This window comes from Mytilus californianus, unplaced genomic scaffold, assembly GCF_021869535.1.
Source record: "Mytilus californianus isolate M0D057914Y unplaced genomic scaffold, xbMytCali1.0.p SCAF_26, whole genome shotgun sequence".
In the NCBI taxonomy this organism is placed as follows: Eukaryota; Metazoa; Mollusca; class Bivalvia; order Mytilida; family Mytilidae; genus Mytilus; species Mytilus californianus.
The window spans coordinates 2,130,375-2,155,531 of NW_026262675.1; the positions used below are offsets into that span (position 1 = coordinate 2,130,375).

At 31.8% G+C, this 25,157-nt stretch overlaps 1 protein-coding gene across 1 annotated transcript in view; it reads right to left on the reverse strand.

The window, feature by feature from the left end:
• Positions 1-719: 719 nt before the first annotated feature.
• LOC127732671 (gephyrin-like) overlaps positions 720-25,157 on the reverse strand; it is a 126,912-nt gene continuing 102,474 nt past the window's right edge. Inside the window, exons 14-18 of the mRNA XM_052241835.1 lie at positions 19,653-19,774; positions 18,634-18,721; positions 17,156-17,229; positions 3,551-3,719; positions 720-1,127 (exon numbers count right to left, since the gene is read on the reverse strand). Of these exons, the coding sequence (XP_052097795.1) occupies positions 897-1,127; positions 3,551-3,719; positions 17,156-17,229; positions 18,634-18,721; positions 19,653-19,774 (684 nt within the window). The 3' untranslated portion in view covers positions 720-896. The remainder of the gene's footprint in view (positions 1,128-3,550; positions 3,720-17,155; positions 17,230-18,633; positions 18,722-19,652; positions 19,775-25,157) is intronic.

Below are 25,157 nucleotides of genomic sequence, written 5' to 3' on the forward strand. Positions count from 1 at the left end.
TAAATCAGTTGGAGGTGTACTAATTGATATCTTAGTCTTGGAAAACATGGTACATTAGTTGAAATTGGGCTTTGAAGTAGATTTTAAGTAAGTGCGAGTACTCTCAGATCGGAAATTTGTTTCTTTATTCTTTCTATTACTTGTTTTTGTATTTAGTACCAATCTGATTAGTGTAGCCCTTTTCAACTGTTTTTTTTTGCAATTTGTTCTTATATTGTGTTGTTATACCACTAACCCAGGTAAGGGGAGGGTTGAGTGTTTACAAATATGTTTAACCCCACCACATTCTTTATATGACTTTCCCCAAGCCAGGATTCTATAGTCCAAGTCGTTTTCTTTGGTTATCGCCAGTCTCTTGTATTTCATAAATTGTTATAAGTTTAAATCGTGATAAATAAGTTTTCTCTGTTGATTTTTTTTTTACATTTTGTTATCCAGCTTTCTTTTATAGCCTATCATATAGTATGGGTTTAACTCATTATTACCGGTAAGGTAGTGAGTGACCTGTAGTTTTTAACATCTTCGTCCTTTGATATTTTAGGGAATAGTTGCTTCATTGGTCATCATACCGGATCTCCTTTTTTATGCTAATATGTCATGAATATAATTTTTCTCATTTTAACTTTTAATGTTTTCAGTACAGTAACAAATTAAAACTATCTATAAAAAAATAATGAATATTTGTAAATTGTTTTAAATAAATGAAACAATAAGAAGGAATATATATATATTTTATTTTGTTTTTCAAAAACCGTATATATATTATAGCACTAATCCGCATTAACATAAAAACGCGTAAAAAAAGTCCTTACAAGGTAGCTTGAACTTGAAATTCGTTGTCAACGATATTGAACAACAGTGCGTTCACCATGAAATTAACAAATTCACCTGATAAACTACAACTGACCAATCACCATAGCTTTTACAATTTCACCTTTAGTAACCATCTGCCTTTGTGCAGATTTAGGAGGTAGCATTAGTAAAACATTAGAAGACGACATTGATAGCAGCCGACTACTGATCTGGTTTCCTGTACTTAAAGCTGTTGGTAAGTGATCACCATCTGTCCACTGTAAAACTGCTCTATGATACTCTGGTCTAGGGTCTAGTTGTATGTCCTTTTCTATCTAAATTTAATTTTTAAAAAAATGATTGAAATTTATGAAAATAATCAATAAAATTCCTTGAGGTGTAAATTTGATTTTAACACACTCCAAATTTGCAAAAATGTCTTTATTAGTAATTCTTAAAAATGCTCGATCTGCCAAAATCCTAAAAACGGCAACCTATAGTACACATGTACCTACGTGCGTTATAGCTTCTTATCAGCCTTCACCTTAATTTTAAATCACCAAAAACGATTAAAATACTTCTCATTTTTTTATTTCAATTCTTCGGTATGTTACTGTGCCGGGCACAGGACGTTTGCGCTTTTTTAACCTGTAACACGTTAGGACATTTGCGCTCCAAACACTATGGACATTTGCGCTTTTAATTTTGATACACCTGTATTAAATTGACCGGACATTTGCGCTTTTTACCTATAGACGTCTACCTGTGATTTTAATGAATTGTAATAATTACGTAAATAAATTCAACTTATATCTGTGCTTAGATACTTCACATTGACATAGTCTTTAACATAGAGTTTAAAGTTATAGACTAGTAAAGGACATTTTTTGTGTTATGTCCCGATGGATTTTTATCATTGAATAACAGTCGGTTAATTACAATAAAATTCGTGATATTGATAAACAGGGACCTCATTCAATAGTTGAGAAAGAGAAACTAGAATATTTATTTGAAATGTGGGCGAAATACCAGCAGGACAGATGACAAGAGTTAAATTTGTTCATTCCCTGAGCTTCAGATATCAAGCGAAAAATGACTTGTGATGACTATACACGTCTTTATGTCTTTAGAATGTTAACTTTTAGCTATAGATAACAATATTAATGTGTTATAAAATAACTTTTCAACACGATTGTGCTATGAATTAATGACTATCAAACTTTTAACAATAATGACAATTATGACCTTTACTTTGCCAGGTCAAACCTACCGGTCCTAAGCCCGGATTAAATAGGAGGGAATTCATAAGAAGCAAATATTGTTAAAGCGCAAATGTCCTATGTAAAAAGCGCGGCAAACGTCCTTTTTTAAAAAGCGCAAATGTCCTATGAAAAAGCACAAACGTCCCGCGCCGACTGTGCCAAATACCCCCTTCATAAAATCTAGGCCAGTCTATGACTTTTATATTTTGTTATTCGTTTAAATGTCCGCTTATAGTGCTAACTATAAGCATTTTAAATAAATTTGGAGTTTTCATCTTTTTCATTTAATATGGTTGTAAGTGGATTTTTTTTCTGCACCAATTACCACTGTCTTTGTTTTTTGTGTCTTAATGCTTGAAAAATATCCCAAAAGAGTATAAGTCCAGAATTGAATTAAATCAGAGATTGCTATGACGTCTGACGGCCTTTTTAAGGACTTGTTTTGGTCGTCAGACGTCAGAGTGTAGTCCATATAGAAAACTTGGAAATCGCCTATCAAAAATCAACCAATTGAGGATAATTAATTCAAAATAAGTTAACTGGAGACATGTTTTCATAGTTTGTCGCGTTCTTACACGAAGGACACACTTTCAGATACCACAATTTATATTTTTGAAGGTAAGGACGCGGCTTATATTTAATTTTCCGAACACACTGTTTTAATGTCCATTGTTGGTCAAACATGTAATTTTCGACATCTTTATGGCATCATAGTGACATGCTTACTGACATTTCTGTACTAAAGTGTAACGATAATATTACGGTTAACATGTTATGATAAATAACTTGTCTGTGTCTATTATAATAAGAGGAGATATGGGGTATGCGTCAATCAAATGACACAAATTACCAAAAGACAGCAAGAGTTTAAAATACAGTCTTCAACAACAACAAAAAACAGCATGTCAAGCTCTATATCAGTATTTCACTCTCATGTAGAATGATAATAGTTATCAATTTGTCGTTCTTATTGTTTTTGACGCATTAACTTCGGTGCTCGTTCATTTAATCTCAACTTGATCATAAACAAAATAAAAGCAAAGTGTCAATTTGATATATCAGATGTCAGCTGTTCATACTAAGTTTGCGAAGTTGCAATATTCATGATGTTTCCTTTAACAAATGTCATTCAAGTCCGAGCTTGAGCTAGCTATGAAACCGGGTTTAACCCCCCATTTCCTTCGGAAAATACCCGTTCCAAGTCAGGAATGTGCCAGTTGTTTTGCACTTGTTCCCGTTGGTTGATAACATTTGATTGTATCAGTTTTAATGTACTTCCCCTTTTTGAATTTTCCTTGGAGTTCGGTATTTTTGTTATACTTTTTTTTAAATACAATGAAAACATGTCCAGTTTATTAAGCAGGCAGTATAGGAGTGTGTATGTGTTTTTGTAAATGAATAGGATGGTGATTTTTTTACCTCATTTTACAATTAAATTTTTGCCAAGATATATCCCCACTCCTGAAGCAGGGAAGCAAAATGAGTACGTTGCTTACCTTTACATTCATTAATGTCCGTTGGTAATAAGGACACCCAGACATTTTCCGTAATGTGGGAATGACATATAGATTGCATGTTACTACTGCTGACACGGGATTGCCAGGCAAACCAAAGAACAGTGTTTTCCCTCTTGGGCCGTTGACTGTGGCAAATGTAGTTGGTTTCCTAAAGAAGATGGCAAATATAAACAATATTTTAGACAGTATTGTGATAATGTGAGATTTTGGGGAGGTAAAATAATTATTTAAAAGTTACGTTGGGAATTTTTTTTTCAATTATTCATCATTATTTTTCGCTTTTCTGTTTTGTTTTTTAAAAAACTTGTACTTAAACTAAAGAGTTCCCGATGATGCAATACAGGAAAGTTCACCCCACCTAAATGTTTCAAATTCGGCATATTTGATTTCAGTGTGTTAGTAATTTATAAAACTGAAGGACTACCGAAATTATTTTCTCATCATAAGGGTGGATTTTACATAGATAAATACAATCGTATAATAAAAAAGCAAAATGAGGATGTTAAATTTGATGTATGCCTTTTTGTTCTTCTTTGCTACATTTGTTTGTTTTTATAGTGATTAAGATGGTAACACAATGTTGACTGCTGTACCCCTATTTTTGACATTTTTACCTATTGTGTCTGTTTGTTTTGTTCACGCATCGTTGTCAATATAATGGAATTTGATGCGACTGTCATACAAATGAGCGGTTTAGCTAGCTATAAAACCAGGTTCAATCCACCATTTTCTACATAAGAAACTGCCTGTACCAAGTCAGGAATATGACAGTTGTTATCCATTCGTTTGATGTGTTTGAGCTTTTAATTTTGCCATTTGATTACGGACTTTACTTTTTGAATTTTCCTCGGAGTTCAGTATTTTTGTGATTTTACTTTTTAATAAAAATTGAAGTTCAATAACCCCTTAAATGTACGTGCTTAACTGAAATAAACAACAATATTTACACAGTAAACTGAAAAAAAAAATTGAAAACACGAATGCGCACGTATACAAACAAAACATATTTTATGTCAATATTACGGGGAAATGCAAATCAGTACATGCGGTATTGGCACACCGCCGTCATCTAATCGTTTGATGATCTTGCAAATGTGAGTTGACCTTGCTAATTACATTGATAATGAAGTAAACATTGACGTAATCCGTTAAATTGACGTAGATTTTAAACTGTAAAGAAGTGTGTCCGAAAAAACAATTGCCTCTCTGGACGAAGATACCTCTTTCTGTATGATAAAGGTGAGAAAATACAGAGAAATGAAAAGCTTTAACGCTAAACCACAAACCTCTTATACAAATTGTAGATATGGAAGGTTACGTGTTATCAAGAGGAATGTTACGATAAGACAAATTACCTAATCAATTGCCAACATGCAGACCAGATACCTAATTTCATTTTTTATGGCATGTTGCATACAAGTGACACATACGTATGTAAACTATTTGTTATCACACTTTCCAATTATCATTTTTGCATTCTTTACGATCATGTTTTACAACTTTCATTACTTTCTTTGACTGTCATTGTGAAAACAATTATTTTTTTTTAATTTATTCGTCTGTATTTATCTAAGGTACTATTACTTATTCGTCTGTATTTATCTTAGGTACTAGTTATTGAATTCAAAGGGTAGCGATACAAGATTTTTTTTATACAAAAATATCACTTTCACTAAGTGTTCGGATATGCTACAGTTAGCCAAATGATAATAATAACATATCAATATAATATATATATATATACATACTTATGCTGTAATGTATGTAATGACATGGAATAAGTAAGGTGCTCAACTGCAGCCAATGTCTGTCTTACATAATACAACGAACACTATTTCAGTAGGTTAGAAAACGCTTGTTGGCTTGGGTTTCTTTCTTTTTTTTAGATTTGTTATCCTTTAATTTTATCAATTTTTTTATAAAAAAAATCCAGGCATTCCAATGAAACGGTATATGCCATTGCTGTGACAATCAAATTTGAACTAATATTATAAAATTATAAGATCCCAGCTCATGTATAACTAAGGAATCACATGGAACTCTTTCATCAGCATTTTTTAAACAAACCAAGGGGAGTTATTGCAGCAACAGTGAAAATCGAACTTGATTTACATTTCAATGTAGTTTGTAACGTTACATGGTGATACTATTAAGCGAACTGAGTTATTTCCCGGCTTCCGACACGAACGTTTTAGAGACAAAAAAGAGGCAGAAGATACCAAAGAAGCAATAAAAATAAACAAGTCGAGGAAAACAGAAACAAACATTGCTAAAAAGAAAAACGACGAAAAGACAAGCTGGTAATTTTGGTTTCGAATTATGGCCCCTGTGAATTATGAAAGTTAATGTGCAATCAATTTTTAGATAGTTGAACAATAATATAACCCTCAAAATGGTTTTATATGAACATCAAGAAGATTGTTTTTGCATGTTTATATGTCATGTATTTTCACATCCGTACCGGCCATAGGTCCAGAAATTATTGTAGTGTTTTCAAACAAATATTTTACGCTCGAACTTTTCAATTCAATTTTAAGGGAAAATGAGGTGAAGAATTTTAAAATTGTTGTTATAAATCATGTCTGTGCAGAAATGACACCCTTGTGGAATAACAGTCAAACAGCAGCCTATCGACACAGTGCAGGTAAATAAAAAATATCAATTCATAAATTTCGTGCGTCCAAAGAGCTTTCTCGGTTTACTTTAATCAGGAAAGCCCAAATCCAAACATTTGAAAGCCGGCGATGTATAAATATGTATAAACGTTCGGAGCTATATGAAATGTATATGATTTTTTTTTGACCACTTGATAGATAAAAGACAAGGTATCACTCAAATGGATCGAAATTCTACTTTGAACCAAATTTTGGAGACATTTGAAACATTTTCACCCCCTTTTTGCAATATTTGGTATCAAATAAATGCAAATTGTTGCCATGGTTACACCAAAAAGAGATAATATTTCACCATTCAAACTATTTGAAATCAAATATATGGAAGATGCCGTACATATGCACATACATGATCCAAACAATAATCCTTTTTTGTTAGAAAGCAAGGGAAAGAGGGTAGTTAAAAATTATGAGTGTCAACTTTATAAGTGTGTTTTTCCCTAACTGTGTATTGCTACCAAAACAACAGGCTACACAACACTCTAGAGAAAAATGAAGATTGCGCGACACGAATACCACCAAAAACCGGGGTGTGCTCAGATCCTTCGCTAGGGTTGACGGTTCCTGTTCCATATGTGAAACCCGTCATGCTCCTCATGGGCAATATAATTCAAATCCATAAGAAGTCGTATTCGGTGATGTCACAATCAAGGAAAAGAGGACGGGATTGTTGCAACGACAAGTGAAACAAATCCGCAGTCATCTGTGATACAGATATTCTATCACGGCCAAATAAAGGGCTTGAAAGAAAGGTTATTTCAGTGACAGTGAAAATCCACCTTAATCTGCATTACCTTATTATCTAAAACTTTTAATTAAAACCGAAATTAAGTTATAACTCGGAAACCGTTTTTTACCATTTTGATACAATCCAAGGGAGTTTACCCTGGAAAGAGATTGATATAATTGCACCACAGTGAAAATTGTAGTTGACTGACATTTCATGATGATGAAAGTTAAAAGGGGCTACTCCAATAAAAACTTGTAAACTTTCGAAAACCATTTATTTCGGACGGACAGATAGAAAAAGCGCCGATTGTGTAGCCCCTCCCACGATTTTTTTTTCAAGAGGTATAACACGGTTGGTAATGTGCCATACAAAAGAACGCAGTAACTGTGAAACACCGAAACACCTTTTTTTTAACAAACATCTCCAATCTTTTAGCTCCACGATTTAAAAACGACTAATAATTTTTATCATATAAATACAGAATTGAAACATTTAAACGCATACTGAGCTGTTCTCGGTACTTCGTTAAATAAACTATAATAACAGATTGCTAGATGATACGACTCGTTAATATCAAACGTGAATCTTTGAATTAACATATCCATGCAGAGGTCCCCATACGACTTACACAAGGGAGGAGTGCACACAATGCATAATGGATAATTAAATCAAAAAGGGAGTAGTGCACACAATGTATAATGGATAATTAAATCGAAAAGGGAGGAGTGCATGTACAATGTATAATGAATAATTAAACCGCATTGATTCAAGACATGTATTTAAGTAATTCAACATAAACGAAGAAATGTAATTATATAGCAACTAACATCAAATTCTTGGTAGTGAAAAAAAATTAAGATACCGCTAGGACCACCGACGAGATTTCAAACTGTGGACAGACTCATCAACATATGGCAATGTTAAAATATAGTTAAATATAATTACTTAATATAAACCATCCATCCCTCTTTCATCTCGACTAACAGAAGAACAAAAGACATAGCTGAAAATATGTAATAAAAATCAAACCAGACAAAAAACTTTATAAAACTACAGAAACAAAGCAAAACATAATAATGTTGTTTAAGTGCTCGCAGTTACTGAAAGCAAGTTCAAGCACTAAATATTGATTATGAAATCATGCATTCCTTTCCTTCGTAGGAAGAAATATATACACATGAATTAATAACTAAATTATCCATATGAAATAGGAGACATCTAGACAACATAAGGTCTTCTGCAAAATGTCAAGTTCTAAATCGCCACAAGTAAAAAAAAAAAGCGGTGAAGGAAAATTTCACTTTATAATTCACGTGCGTCCGAAACGCTTGTCTGGAATTACCTCCACCAGGAACTCTCAAACCTCAACGATGTATAAATATGTATTAACGTAAGGAGTTATATGACAAAAAAGGGAAATAAAAAATATAGCCAAATTCATCCAAGGTCAACTTTACCTGAGGGAGTTGGAACTTTAGTTTCTTAATAATTCCGTAATTTTTTATCGAAGAATTATAAAATTGTTGTTATAAATCATGACTGTGGAGAAATGACACCCTTGTGGAATAACAGTCAAACAGCAGCCTATCGACACAGTGCAGGTAAATAAAAAATATCAATTCATAAATTTCGTGCGTCCGAAGAGCTTTCTCGGTTTACCTTAATCAGGAAAGCTCAAATCTAAACATTTGAAAGACAGCGATGTATAAATATGTATAAACGTTCGGAGCTATATGACCAAAATGGACATAAAAAGAATAGCCAAATTCATCTAAGGTCAACTTTGTGAAGGTATCTTTCATGAAAATATATATGTATATATATACAAGTCTAAATTGAAAACAACGTTCAAACCTATGATTGCGTTGGATAAAAACCGCAATTTTTATACGTGTGCATGCAAACCAAATTTCTTGGTAGAGAGGTCTAAATACAGCACAAACAACATTTTCCAAAAGACCAAATGAGTGAAAAAGTATATTTTAACAAAACGCCGCATTTGACTAGCAGGTCGAATAACTGATGTTCTTAAACATTACTGACTGCCATTGGCGATTGCCAAATAAACGGATCACAAGATGTAACAAAATAGATCTTATATATATATATTATGTTAATTAAGTCAAGATATTGGTAATTTTTTTTTAAAGATGAAGTTTTATATTTTGATGAAAGAACAACTGTACTTGTCTTCTTTAACACGTTATATCTTATCAATGGTTAACAAACGACAAACTTTAATAAACACACGATTTTAGAGAATAAAGCACACAAAATAGCTGCTAAAATTATCTTTGGTATTGAAATTGGCGTACTTAAAAAAAGAAAATGCATCAGCAAAATTATGATATCATTCGAAAGATATATACCGTAAAAACAAATATAACCGTGTTAATCAAAACTGTGTCCGACAAAATATAAATTCGATCGACAAAATGGAATAGAACAGTCGGTTACAACAGGATACTTGCGTTAAATGAATAGCCGAAGATGAGATGGAGCAAAGTTCCAATGCATAGAACACAATGAAACTAAAACAAAAAAACAAAACAAAATATCAGCTGTCTTTTGAGAAGTACATTTAATGAAAAAATGCTATAGCAACAAATGAATACACAATATTTACCATCAAAGTAGCTATGGTGCTGGCATCAATGATGTCAAAAATAGAAGAAAAACTAAGTGAAAGTAATTAGTACGAATCTGATATATAAACAAGAAAATGTCAGGTACAAAGCGATAATATCTGTATCTAATTTACCATGTCACAGAAAAAAAACCTCAGTAGAAGTACGAGAAACACGAAAGTTGCCAATGTAGTAAAAGATTACGTAGGTTTCAGATATAAAAGAAGGATATAAGTTGCACAAGTAGCGAAATTTATTACCTTAAACATAATTGATTTTTGTTTTATATCGATGCAAAAGTCCGTTAAAAGCAAGCGATCACTACATAAACAGGATGATTCAAAATATCTTTTACTCTTTAACACTTTTACTGTAATTAAATCAATTTTCCCCCCGATTTTATTGACCTATTTGGAGCAACGAGGTTTTTTTTTCATTCATTGTACTTACATTCTATCAATTTCGGTGAACAGTTTATCATTACCGGCTTTGATTACTGTGCAATACGACGGATGTAATATACGAAGCGGCAAATGCTTGCCTTTATGAAATCATTCCAGATTTTAATTGGAGTTTTCTAAGATATGCTAAAGATGCAATTCATTTGTTCCAAGGTTTTTTTTTATATAATACTAAGTGAAATGTTGTTTTTTTTTACCATGACTTTTATTCTAGTACATTTAGTAACGTAAAACGTGGGATTTAAAGAAGAGGTGTGCAAAAAGCTATTATTTTGGCCCTTGTAAAATTAGCAAATTTCTCCTAGCATTACCAATACATGCTTATTCTATTGACACATGAATAAAATAATATATATAATAGTGTGGTCACTGAAGTTCATAAGTATGATTTCTGATGTCAGTATGATGTCATACATTTTCCATAGTTGACACATTTTCCATACATGTAAAAGTTAAGAGAAATGTTATGATTGTCAACAAGACAACGATAAACCAGAGACCAAATGATGAAGATGTTAACAACCATAATTCACCGTACGGCCTTTAAACAATGAACAAAACCCATATCTTATAGTAAGTTATACAATGCCCAGTATGAAAAAAATGTGGAAAAAGAAAAAAAAAAACAAAAACAAAACAAACGCCATTTGGTCTCTTGTAGAAGGTTGTCTCGTTTGTAATTATGCCACATCTCCGTAGCTGAAAACATGTTTCAAAGATAAAATTTGTATTACTGCAGTTCTAGAATAATTAACAAAGTTAGTTAAATTCATAAAAAAAAGTTCTATATCATGCAGGATTATAATTAAACATAACATGTTTAACCCCGTCACATTCTTTATGTGCCTGTCCCAAGTCAGGAGCCTGTAGTTCAGTGGTTGTCGTTGGTTCATATCTGTCATATTTGTTTTTCGTAAATTGTTTTGTTATAAATTAGGCCGTTAGTTTTCTCAATTGAATTGTTTCATAATTTCATGTCGGGGCCTATTATAGCCGACCATAAGGCCGTACTGTTGCCTATAATTGCTTACATCCACTTCATATAAATTTTGGTGGATAGTCATTGGCAATCATACCACATCTCCTTATTTTTATATAGGTATATTACGACAAACCGCACCTCGTTTAATTTGCAAAATTGTTACAAACACATTGTCATCTTCAACATAACTTTTGGTAGGAAGAAAGATCAAAACCTTTTTGGCAAATCAATACCGATATCTGTAAAATAGTAAAATCCACACAAACTCTCTCCGAAAAAAACCCAATGTAGTTTAAATCGTCCATTATAAACCGAAGTTTAATATAGTAATTCAACGAAGTAGGTATAAGAATAAGAAAGTGTTCCATGCCAACTAAATCGCAATCACCCTTGTATTATAAGGTTAGATTATACCACCTGATGTTAGTCATTCAACCAAACTAACGATCACTTCTCTTCTCCTTCAGTCTCGTTAAAGTCATTTTACTTCAATGGTCATCTGACCAGTAGCCACTCCATACATTTATTATCATTGTCAGTAATTATTATCAAGTTTAATCGTAGGAGCACTGATTGGAAAATGTCTGAAATGTGTTCTGCAAGACTGCAGTATGTAATACATTTCAGACAAATAAGAATTAAGTGGGGATAATTTTAATAAGATAATGATTGAAGCTTGTAAATATATTTTGCTCTGCATCAATCTACAGTTAATGTTTCGAATGAAAATAGCACAATCATTATTCTAACATTATCATTTATACGTTATGTAAGTTGAATACGGTAGTTAATTGAAAAGTTATTTGATTACTTATTATTGAAAATATAAAAAAAAAAATTAAATTCTTCAATTGTTATGCAACAAATATGTAAGAATCAAGTCATATGTTCTCCCCGTTCCACCGATGGTCCATATATAGAAACTTGATCAGCAATGGCGGCAATATTATTATTCTTATGAAATACATGATCTGATCATTTGAAGCGTAACATTCATTGATTCAATTTGTGAAGCAGATTTAGAACAGAAATAATTCATTTAATTTCTTATAAGATCACATGCAAGAATGTGTTTAAAATCTTGAATTCGCTTTAATTTTAATTTAGTTTTTAAGATAATAGGCAAACATGAATTGGTATAATTGTCATTAAAAGGCAATAACTCCCATAAGAAATCTGACAGTTTTAATGTAAATGAACAGTAGGTAGCTCTCAGCATTCCGAACATTTCTGCCAGTCAGATTTTCTCTATTGCAGCAGTTTTCAAGACAACACTTGCATTTACCGCATTATTCTATTTTAGCCACATATTTATAGAAGATACCCCAATGCTGGCTGTGGAAATATTTGAATAAACTGGCCCAGTATTTCCAGAGGACAAGAATTTGTAGATGTTAACGGACGACGACGTTGGACGCCAAAATGAGAATTATTATCTTAAACAGACATCTAAAGGTTAACATACGGTTTCAGCATTAGCCATGTTATTATACAATATGTCAAGCTCCCATTGGTCTATGATCTTAAAGACTTGTGAATAAATTGAAAAAATATTATCTAACATTTGCCATCAACATCAAATTCTCCAAATGATAAAAAAAAAAGCATTAAGATATGATAATCAAAGAGCCTGTTAGCGCTGAAAGAAAAAAATGGATAATTTGTTTCCTTTGATACCATTTTTTATTCCTAAAATATTGAAAAGGGCATAAATAAATGTTTTGTGTATTCTTCATACTCATGCAACCTTGAACACACATTTGTACAAAGGCTGTACTCATGAGTATCTTCGCGATTAAAATGATTTTTTTCTTTAAAAATTACAATTATGTTTCTGTTATGGTTGTGTCATGTTTCCCGCATGAAGAGATATTTCTCGTTTCACACTGAACGGAGTGTGAAATGAATAAGTGATACGAAAAATGTGGTAATTTGGTTGGTCTATTCTGCAAATAATTTCCATTGGCTATTCGTTATGTCGAGGATGATTTGTAAAAGGTCACATTTTCCCATTGGCAATGAAAATCTGGAACTTCATTTTTTACCTAAAATAATCTTTCGTCAAATTTGATTCCAGTTTGAAGCGTACACAAAGCTTAAAAATGTCTGATGTTGACAGTAGTGGATTCCTGACACAGAACTCTCAATAGGTTAGTGGACTTATATTTAAAGAGAAGAATCGAAATCGAAAATTTTCCACCAGAGGACAAAGATAAGTTTTACCATAGGAGAAACAAGTGTAACAGCTCATGAGAACTGGATGTTGCATGCTATCATTTTCCGTTATTTAATTTGAATAATAATAAACTCGCCTAAAACTGGTTTATCATTATATATTGAAATTTATCAACTGGAGCTGATATCAAGCGATATCAAATTCTTATATATAGTACTCGTTATGAACGCTATAAAATGATTAGACAAAAGCAAAACATGTACAAACCATTCCCATACTATATATATATATATCTATATCCGTTCTTGAAACGACCATTCAATTACCGCGGTTAGTCAATGGAGGCAATATCCCCTTTGAAAATGTCTCGCAGAGGCGGATTTAGGGGGTCAGGTGGCCCGGGCCCTCTTATGGAGCTTTATATAAGACAAATGCAAAGACTTTTTACAAGTATCACTACAAACGTTGGCTTGTCAGCCCAACCCCTTTTTATAGTCCTAGTTCCACACCTGTCATGGTTGACTTTAAAATTTTATTTTATATCATTATCAGTTGCTATTACGTCATAACCAACATATATATATATATATATATATAGGAAAAAAAAGTAAGGCTGAAAATGCCCCAAATATTTATATTCAATATGAATATTCACATTTTGTCTATTACAACAACAAATTGTTCAAAAATGTTCTCCATAGTATCCTACCGGTTTCACTGTTTAACAGATCTTCAAGGATATGGTTGCTAACGACGTCGCCAGCAACCATATCCTTGAAGATCTGTTAAACAGTGAAACCGGTAGGATACTATGGAGAACATTTTTGAACAATTTGTCGTTCTTTTTTACAATCTGTTGAAGCTGTTTTGTCTGTAAGGAAAACATCCCTGGTTTAGAAGTCTGTGTAGAGTGAACATGCACGAGTGTAACATCAATTGAGATTTTCGCGGATACTTTATTTCGCGATTAGTCCTTTCTATCTGTTTTCGCGATGAATTATTTACGCATTTTTCACATAAACTTCATGTATCTATATAAAAAAAGACCCACGTTTTAAATATTTGAGAAAGTCGCGAAAATAAATCGCTCGCGAATATAAGTTTACTGATGAAAAAATATCTTAGCAGTTTTTAGGATAATGCGATAAAACCTAAGGGTTGTATGTGCTACTTCAAACGAATATATACTACATTAGATAGATAACAGGATTAACCCAAAATATTGTACAGTACAACAAACCACACCTACCATCATCATTCGATTCCTCCGATAAAATAGACGAAAAAGAGAAAGACAAACAAACAACACATGGTCAAGATAGTTCAACTTTGTATAGGCACACAATGTGTTTGGGTTTCAAGTTTCACTTACATGAGCAACACGACGGGTCAACACGTGGAACAGAATATGCTTATCCTTATGGAGCACATGAGATCACCCTAGCTTTTGTGTTAGTTTTGCTCAGTCTTTAGTTTTTTATGCTGTGTTTTGTGTAATGTTTTTGTCTTTTGGTTGTTTTTCGTTTTTTTCCATGTCATTGTCAGTTTGTATTCGATTAATGGGTTTGAATATCCCTTTGGTAGCGTTTGCCTCTCTTTTACATGTACACACACCTTCCCCTTAGAAGCATGAATTTTTATGTTTCATTGAAATATTTTACCAGTGAGGTAAAACTATTCTTCCATTCACGTTTTTTCGATTACGTTATTCGTTATTCGAAAAAGAAAACACACTTAAGTTATACGCATATATCAATCAAATGAGTCTCTTTGATACCACAAATGATCAGCAACAAGCGAAAGCTACAGTGAATTAAGCATGCCTAGACAAGTCAACGCAAATTCAGATGAACCTTGTTATACTGATTATAATTTTAATTACCCGGTACTAACTATATAATTCATTCTATTAAGCCGTTTAAAATATCTTAATCAGTAAAACATGATGAAATTTCATAAAATGTTAATATCAGATAAAATAAATTAAAATGCAAAATTTAAAAAAACAATTTTGAGATTGAATATGTTAAGCATGAATAAGACCTTGTATACTATGATTTTGACACTATCTTGTCTATTTCACCCGCTGTTCAATGTGAATCTAATCTTTCCTGTAAATATATTGCATTATAATTAGGCCAATCAAAAAAGCCACAAAATGTTTGGTATATGATAACCATCTCAAGCTATTTCAAACATCTGGATGATAAACAACATTTACACCATGATGTCATTAAAAGTAACTTGATATCCTGCATTTATCATGCTTTATCCTAAAATAAGGTCAAATTCTTAATTATTGAAAGGTAACATTTGCATTAATCATACTATCAAACCGTCAATTAGATATTACCGAATCGGGCGAACGCCCTCATGTGTACATTTCATACAAAAAAATAGCACACTGTTAATTATTTTTTTTTTTGGCAAAAAACGAAAAAAAAAGACAAAAAAAGACAAACAACAGTTTACAAAATACAACACAGAAAACTAGAGAGAGAGCACCAAGAACACTACCAAAAACTTGGGGTGATCAGAGGTGCCCTGGAAGGGTAAGAAGATCCTACTCCACATGTGGCACCCGTCGTGTTGCTCATACGTACAAATGCGGTGATAAGTCTAATCCCGTGATTTACAATCTAGTATGAATTCCGATCGTCATATGACCTGATGTAAGTATAAATATAAATACATAGACATGCACGTGACATTGCGCAATAACGATTTTACTTAGATTAAAATAATATATAAATCATCGTTTTACATGTTAAAGAATGACTTTTTGTGGAAAGAATTATTTAAAAAGAAAGGTTCCTTTTTTCACTTTTCAATATTTTTAATAACTAGACATGCTTAGCACATGCATACCCAATCCCCAGTTTAGGGTCAAATTGAATTTCGCCTAAATATGGATACAAATGAGATTGAATTATTCACTTGTAAGTCAATAATACATCAGCGATGTTTTTGAGCTTATTTTGACAAAATTAAACCAAACTAATAGCATTATTTCACAATACTGCTTTTAATGATGTTTGAAACAAAAAGTCGTATTTTGATTTTCTTGTCAACTTCGTAGATAATCCCCCCTTTTCTTTTAATGATGAATATTCAATTTTCATTTTTCTAGTGATCAAAATATTAGTTTTCAGCTGACATGAACAGAACTGTATAAACATACACATATACAATTTCGAATATCTACTATTGAAACGTTAATTTTGGTATCTTTCGCCCCTCTTTTAAGGATGAATGCTCAATTTTTCATTATTGGGATGATCAATATATTCATTTTCAGTTGGAATAAACAGAAATACATATACAAAGAGCATATTGAATATCAATTATTGAAATTTTAACTTAAGATGATCTTTAAGTTATATTTTTTCTAATGATAAAATTATAAGTTTTCATGTGAAATAAGAAGCAATATGTATAGCTATAAAATTTCGAATATCTGTTATTGAAACGTTTTTAAGATGAATCAGTCAAAACAGGCAAATTCGGGTAAACATCTGGAAATTGCATACGTTGATGAATTACAATGCAATAGTGCAATAAACAAATTTAATTGATTGCAATGTTATATCATTTTAAATGTTATGTTATGGAGTTGTTGTATATAATTCTCGTTATATTACATACTTTCAGATCAAGGTCACAGTAATGAGGCATCAACAATAGGTCGAAGCATTAAGAAAACACTTTGTGGTTTTACACATAATTATTCATTTTGTTTTCTTATCTTCAATCTCTATATATTCAAATTTATAATCTTTATATATTCAAATCTTCGAGTAACATCGGAAGGCATACCTCCCAATAACAACACGAGAACTCAATCAAAGAGGAAGCTTATGCATCATTTATATCACAAGTTCAAAATCATTATTGATACATCTTACAGCTGTCACTAAACAGATTAACATTACTTACCCAGGTTTCATAAAGACTCTTCCAAAATGAATATCAGCTTTTAAGTCTGTCTGTAAAACACTCTTCAGTAAATCCTGTTGTAATAACAAAGGGATATGCCATCATAAGTTTGTTGTGTAAACCCATCATAACAAATCTGGATTATCCATTGGATATTACAGACGATGTCAGGGGTACAGATGTTTTAATCATACTACTAACTGTTTATCCATATCATATTACCTGGTCAGTCAGTTTAAAACAGTTATAGCAAAAAAGCATAACAAAACACAACCCTGTTAAGACTTTACTGCACCAGTTATCACCTTTTCACACCAAAACTTTTCCGGAAATTTTATATGAATATATAAAACGAGAAAATTGTAATATGTATAATTTTTTGGCTAAAACATGATTATTATTTCTTAAAGATGACACTATAGAAAAAAAAAACCGAACATTTCTAATTATGTCTTATGTGCTTAAAATTAAATAAAACAATACTTTGTTCTTTTATGAACAGGTTGACAATCATTCGAAACAATAAAGTTGTTTTACCCTAGACATGTAGCGAAGCCAAATTTGGCGCGATGTTTTTAAAGTTATGGTGCTCACTGGTCTTTAACTTATATTTGTTTTGGCATTTAAACTGTTTGGATTCGGTATTTAAAATTCATAGGAAATGTAAATCTTTACAAATATTGTTAAAGACAAGGTAATACTATATTTGTTTTAGGTGATTTAGCAGGAGTACTGAGAGAGCCATCAAAATCTGTCTATAATCTGTAGGAGTTGGGATGTTTAGTCCGATAAATTGATTAGGGAGAGTGCTTTAAAGACTCTAACAAGAAATCTTTCAGGGGTTTTAATGAGTCTTCAGGTGGTCTGGGTCAAGGCAAAATTTTCTACCTCTATCTGAACACAGCTTGTTGTTCGAGTAACATTCAAAGGTAACATTCAAAGTCTTCCAACCTTCATCAACATCGGACTTTAGAACCTACCTATTAAATCATTTTTTTTTGCCTGTCCTGAATGTAATGAAGTATTTGTCCCTTGGTCTTCAACAAAAAACAATCAAATATGAGGCTATTTCGATTTGTTTGTTTGAAAATTTATTAGTTTATCCTAAATGTAAGTTGTTTGAAAGCTTAAAGCAAATATATAAGAGACAGACTTGTGTCTTATAATCATTTTGTCACTTGATATATTTATATTATTTCGTGATATTTTAATTCAAGGTGCTAAAAAGTAACATTATTATGATTTTCCTTTTAAACATTTAGTATGATGAAATGGTATTACCACCAAACCTTATCTTACGAAACACAATTTAATACTAAACAATCGAAATAACAGGAAATATTCACTTTTAAGACCGGGACACGTTTTAATGCATCCAAACAACACAATATTATTCAAAATATAAACAGCGAATAAAAAGAGACATCGACAAGACGCTTTATAAACATATGTAAATAAAGGAACTTAGAAATATGCACCTTTTCTCCCATTGATACACCTCCAGTTGATATAATGACATCTGTTTTCTCTAAACCAATCTTTAACACAGTTAGAAGAGATGTAGGTCTGCAAAAGTAATACTACCGATTATGTTTCAAGATTATTTGTTTCGATATCATCTGATTTAAATAAATAATATAAAAACGAAATTTGCATACAAAACAACAGAAATTCAAATTGTAGTGATAACCTTTGGATATCTTACATTTAACCTCAAATCAATGAATTTTTGCGGGGGTTTGAGGTGCTTCACTATTTCAGCTTATCTATTAATGCAGACTCTTCACCAGTAACCTATACAAACTGATATTAATAATGTTCATAATTTATCCAGCCAGAATAAAAAAAAATGTACATTGTCCAATTTCTATTTTTGTCTTTATTTCATGTGTTGATTGACTACATTTAAAAACGTATCTTTGCATCTGTTTCGACGGACATTCTTGATAAATATTTGTTTGGTCGAAAAATAATTCAAGACACTTCTTTTAATCTCATAACGGTAATATTATCAGATTTTGTTGAGTTAATACTGGTTTTGTTTTGGTTCCTGCTACTGCTTGTTTGCATTATATAATAATCCAAATATACAGTAATTCTCTTCTGTGATTTATTTGGTAGCCAGTGCTTCAGTAATGGCATGATTTATAACATAAGTGTCTAAAATTCCCTGTTAATAAAAAAATTTATAAAGAACTAAGATTCCGACTCCCTCAGGCAAAGTTGATGAATTTGGCTATTTCTTTTAGATCACTTTTGGTCATATAGCTACTAACGTTTTATCGTTTTCATACATCTCAGGATTTGAAATATGGGTTTTAGCGTTCCCTATGAAGGCAAATCAAGAAAAAAGCGCATCGGACAAACGAAATTTATAAAGTGTAATTTTCATTTGAAAATTTTTTTTTTTACTATAAATCTACCTGATTAAGTTAGAAGGAAAAATGGCACATAGGGCAATCAAGAGTATATTAGTATAATTCTGTTATATACATACGTATCTTTAGCAACTTTCAGGTCTACTACAGGGTATCCATATTCTTCAAGTTGTGTCATCAATGTGGTCTTGTTTGAATCTCTAATTTTACCCTCTCGTAAAGGTTCATCTGGTTCTAAAAGCTACAGCGATAACAAACAAAACATTTAATTTTTAAGTTCACTATCAACACGTCTGTAACATTGTTGACGGATAAAGTGACAAATTTTTGCGGCAATTTACAAATCGGTATTATACACATATATTAAGTTTGAACATAAAATGAGCAGACTATTCCTAATTATTGTAAAAATAATTTAAAGCTTTTTCTACAAAAATGGGAAAAGTATGTGCAAATTCCTTGTTTAATGTCATGAAGAAAACTTCAAAAACTTTTTTGTTGACATCATTGTTAAATTCATTTGTTTGTTTGTTTGATTTTTTTAGTCAGTTGTGTTGTATGTCTGTGAAATATGTTTTGGCTGCTGGATCCCAATTATTGTCACATTAACCTATTATATCTGTTTGGGTTATTCGCCCAATTTTGTTCATATAACGGAACTATAAACAACTGTCATACAAGTGGGAGATTTAGCTAGCTATAAAAACAGGTTTGACCCGCCATTTTCTTCGGAACATGTCTGTCACAAGTCAGGAATATGAAAGTTGTTTTCACTCGTTCGTTGCATGGTTGATAACGTTTGATTTTGTCAGTTTTTATGGACTTCCCCTTTTTGAATTGCCTTGGAGTTCGATATTTTTGTTATACTTTTTTCCAATGGGAACTTATTGTGCACAATGACTTGCCGATTCGGTTTTGTACTCATATGAAGCAAAATTCATACAGAACTTTCTCGGACAAAAAGAAAAAAAACATCTTCAAAGTTCTTTAATTTAACGTTTAGATACAAGTATTATATTGATGATGTTCTGTCACTCAATATCCAAATTTCAATTTATGCCTACATGTCATATATCCAATGAATTTGAGATTAACGAAACTACCGAAAGTAAAAGGTCTGCTTCATGTCTTAATTTTTTTCTCGATATTGAGGCAGATAGACTCCAAACTGCAATCTATCACAAACGTGATGATTTCACCTTTTTCCAACTTTTATCACCCTCTGCTACATCGTATGGCGTTTAACTACTCTCAGTTTATACGTTGCGCTCTTGAATGTTCACGCTTTACGGACTTTGCTAACAGTGGTGTGCTCCTTACATAAAAACTGCTCCAACAGAGTTTTGAGTAAGAACGACTGAAATCGATGCTACATAATGTTTACGGTCACCATCACGAATTGGTTGACCGATACGGTGTCTTAACTCATTATCGGCATGTTTCGCGGTCTTCTATCTTTATAATTTAGTACACTCGTCTATTTCGTAGTTTAAGCTATTCTTGAATGTGACATTTTGGCTGAGTGTGAATTCTGTCTAAAGTTATGAACCTTGTCCGTTGCTGTCAATACTGATATCTTAATATTTTTGCCTTTTAAATAATTTTGTGACGGTAGATCTTTGTGGACCTCCGTTAATTTATTCAAAACTTGTCTAAAGACTCAGCGATTTACAAAACATGACATGTGGTATAAAACTTATTGAGGACGGCACTATTTCCGAGAAGTGTCTGTCTTTCGTGGTAATGTATCATTGGATTGAACACCTCCATTTTATTTTCAATCGACTAGAAAACACTATGTCATTTGGTCTCTGGTGGAGACTTGTCTCAATGGCAATTATACCTCATCTTCTTATTTTTTTTATTTATACTCAATACATTTGGCATGCTCTAAATTGTCCCGATGACATTTCTTGGTGAATGAGAACCTAAGTGGAATTAATAGACTACTTTTGAGTTTCCTTATTTCTACTGAAATGTCGCTAGTGTGGAAAGTTTTTCTGACTTCTTCTTTACAAAAACTAAATAAAAGTCAGAGATAAAATTTAAAAAAAAAGATAGAATTTGAATATCACCCTTATAATCGTTCTTTTGCAGACACCACAAAACGGAAAGGTATGAAAATGTAAAAGCTATTCTTGATGGCAACTGCATCAATCTCGTTTAAGTTTTAAAAAATACAAGAAGATTTTATTTTCATTCGTTTGACAAATTACTGTGGAAAGCAAAGGTGTAATATATTGGTTTCTGTGAAGTAAGGACATCATACGGACAGAATTCCCCATTGACAAGTGGCAATAATAATTATTAGAACAATTACTCAAAAGAAATTAGCGTGGGACAACTTTTTCTAGATAAAACTAGATACGGACAAATGACAGGGTATCTATAACAATTAGGATTAAACAGCTGTGCCCTTTCAATTACATGCAGAAAGAAAACATTCATTAGTCTCTTCTTAATCGTGGCCTTGTAATATCTAATACATTCATTAATTGATAATAGCTTATGTTCAGAGCTGTAGGAATTTGACCTTTCTATTTTTCGTATCGGCTTGACTGTTAATAATTGCCTCCGATACAAAATGTTCTTGTTTGAAAATGAAAAAGGGAAATAATTGCTGGTAGTGGTCACATGGGATATATTTGTCCGAAGCGATCTAATTATCCAATCAAGATTAGCAAACAAAAGGTAAAAAACTTAAGACTTCCAGTCTAGTAAAATGCCCCAAAGAAAAGCTAGAGTTCACATTATACATTATCGATACTTTTCTTAAAGCTAAAGCGAAGCATTATAAAAAATATGATGAAGTGGACATCAATTCCATCAAATATTTTTCCTTCACTATCGCAATTTTAGTAGAGTACTTTTTTGTCAGAAAAGAGACAGGAAAAATCAAAATAATAGATATAGGAAGATGTGGTATGAGTGCCAATGAGACAACTCTCCATCCAAGTTACAATTTATAAAATTAAACCATTATAGGTCAAGGTACGGCCTTCAACACGGAGCATTGGCTCACACCGAACAGCAAGCTATAAAGGGCCACAAAAAATTACTAGTGTAAAACCATTCAAACGGAAAAACCAAGATTCATATAAATGCATGCATACATAGACTCGTCATCAACAACAGAAAATTAGTAATTGACTTGAAGATTACAAAAGTTCGTTACAACAACAATTCAATTTAAATAAATAATGCTTGATACAGATGCAATGATTTCTATTCAGGAATTAGATTGCTATGATTCCATGCATGCTTATTCAATTTTAATTTTCCCGATTCAACTTATCTGATAAACTATAAACTATAACTAGGAGAGGAATTTGTATAAGTGGCTTGTCATTTGTTTTCCAATACTTGCATTGTATTAATGTACGTATTTATTTATTTGTTTTCTAAATAAAATATTGTTTATATTAATAAATCTATACGAAATTCTTACTTCTACGTAATATCTTAGCTGTTGTTCCTTGCGAAATTCTTTCTTTTTTGTGATCGAATTTGATTAATAATTTTTTGGATGTTCTTCACTCCCTATGGTAAATTACATTTTCATTGGAATGTAACGTGTTTATAACAACACGTCATATCAAAATGTAGAAAAGAACAAATTTGCAATGACAGTGTCTTCCTCTCTATAACGACAGATGGTGAAGAACCTTGCGCAAACTTCTGCTCCTAATAGATTTGCAATGATTACTTGTATAAATATTCAAAGACCAAATCCGATTAACGATCCTTTTCATATATAAAAAATTTCTAGACTTATATATATATGCTGCTGTTGCAATAACATTTTGTAAACCAAATTATTTGGCCACCAAAATTCTACAAGCCTTCAAAACAAAAGTAAGACTAGTTTTATTAATAAATTAATAGAGTTATATATTTTAGTTTATCTATATGTAACTGTGAGTTGTTTCGTGTTTATTTAGTGAGCCAAACCCTTTCCACAAGTTTTTTATAGCTGTCCAAGATTAGGGCGCTAACCAACAGGTTAATAAACCCCGCCCCTATTTTTTATCTGCCTGTCCAAAGTAAGGAACCTACAATTCAGTGATTGTCGCACATTGTTTGTCATTTTTGTGTTCTGTTTATAGTTTTTTACATTGATCTGGCAGTTAATTTCTCGGTTGCACTCTTTTAAATTTGTTTTAAGCAGTGGCTTTTTATAGCTTACTATACTGAACCTATTTAGTTATTTTCATCAACGTTTTTTGGTCTCTTGAAGATAGCTGTCTCATCCGCAAATACATCTCCTTATTTTGGTCGTTAAAAATATCATACTACACATAGTTTTTGACAAATAAGATATAATCAAGGGCCTTACCCCATACTCATTTATGAAAAATGAAAATAATTGCTAATATCTGACAGACCTAAAGAGATGGACAAAATATACCAACGGGAATTTTCAAACTCATAAGTCGAAAACACACTGACAATGCCACGTCAAAAAACGAAAAACGACGAAAAGACATACAATAAACAAAACACAACAAATGACGGATGTTGTTTGATAAACTTATAAACAAGTAAAAAAAAATCCATTCAAGAAGCCAAAATATGGATGATTAATCAAATTGGTAACCTAAAGTTGTAACAAATGGAAATGCAAGTAATTTGGAGTGAAGCACGATACTTAAATCGAACCATTGTTTTTTTAACATGGGGAATATGTAGTTTCGAAGTCGTGTGTCGAAAGTAGTGTAGTCAAAGGATACAAATAGTTACATAGACAATGTAAGGAACAGTAATTCTAACTAAATTCTCCGCAATCTGGCGCCATGATGAAACACCAAACATTGATATTTTCATTAGTCTTTGGTCTATCTGCATTTTGACTTACTGATTGTTTTTTTTTATTGTTAAATACAACGTAAATGTAATTTGTTATGTTGAGTGATGAAAATCCTAATAATATTAAACGAATTCGTACACATAAAAGAAATAAGTAACTTAAATACACAAAAACATTTTCAATTTGATGAATAGAAGTTAGAATGTCATACACAGAGGAAAGCAAATCGAACTTGGACGAAAACATGTAATATTATAATCTCTTTCTTTACCTTATTGCCTTCAATTAATTTGAAGTTTGTAATGTATTTTGCATAATGTCGTGTCACGATTTACTGATATCAAAGTGTTGAATTTTATGACAACGCAGTTTAGGTAAGTAATCGATGCTGCTTCTGTTTTTAAAGTTTTAAAATGCAATAAAATTTTTAAAGGCTATTCCTCGTCCACAGCTGATGAAATGAACATTTTTCTCGTAATTAAATTTAGCAATATTCGTGCAATATAGTCTATAGTATAATTTTAAATAGTGCATGTGAATATTTTTTGATGAAATCATGAACAATAAATGTTCTATTTATTTATCTAACATTTATTCGATATATACAATTGTATTATTTCAAATCTATTTATATGATTGAAAGGATTTATACATAAGGACGTCATATGGAGTGGGAGCAAATAAGTCTGCAATTCAATCAGCAGCAGATGACTCTCAAAAAGCGACAAATCACTTTAACTCCTTTCGACTTAAAAATTAAATTACTACACAAGGAATTCAATGTAAACACCCACTTTAATAGGAACGGTATATATCT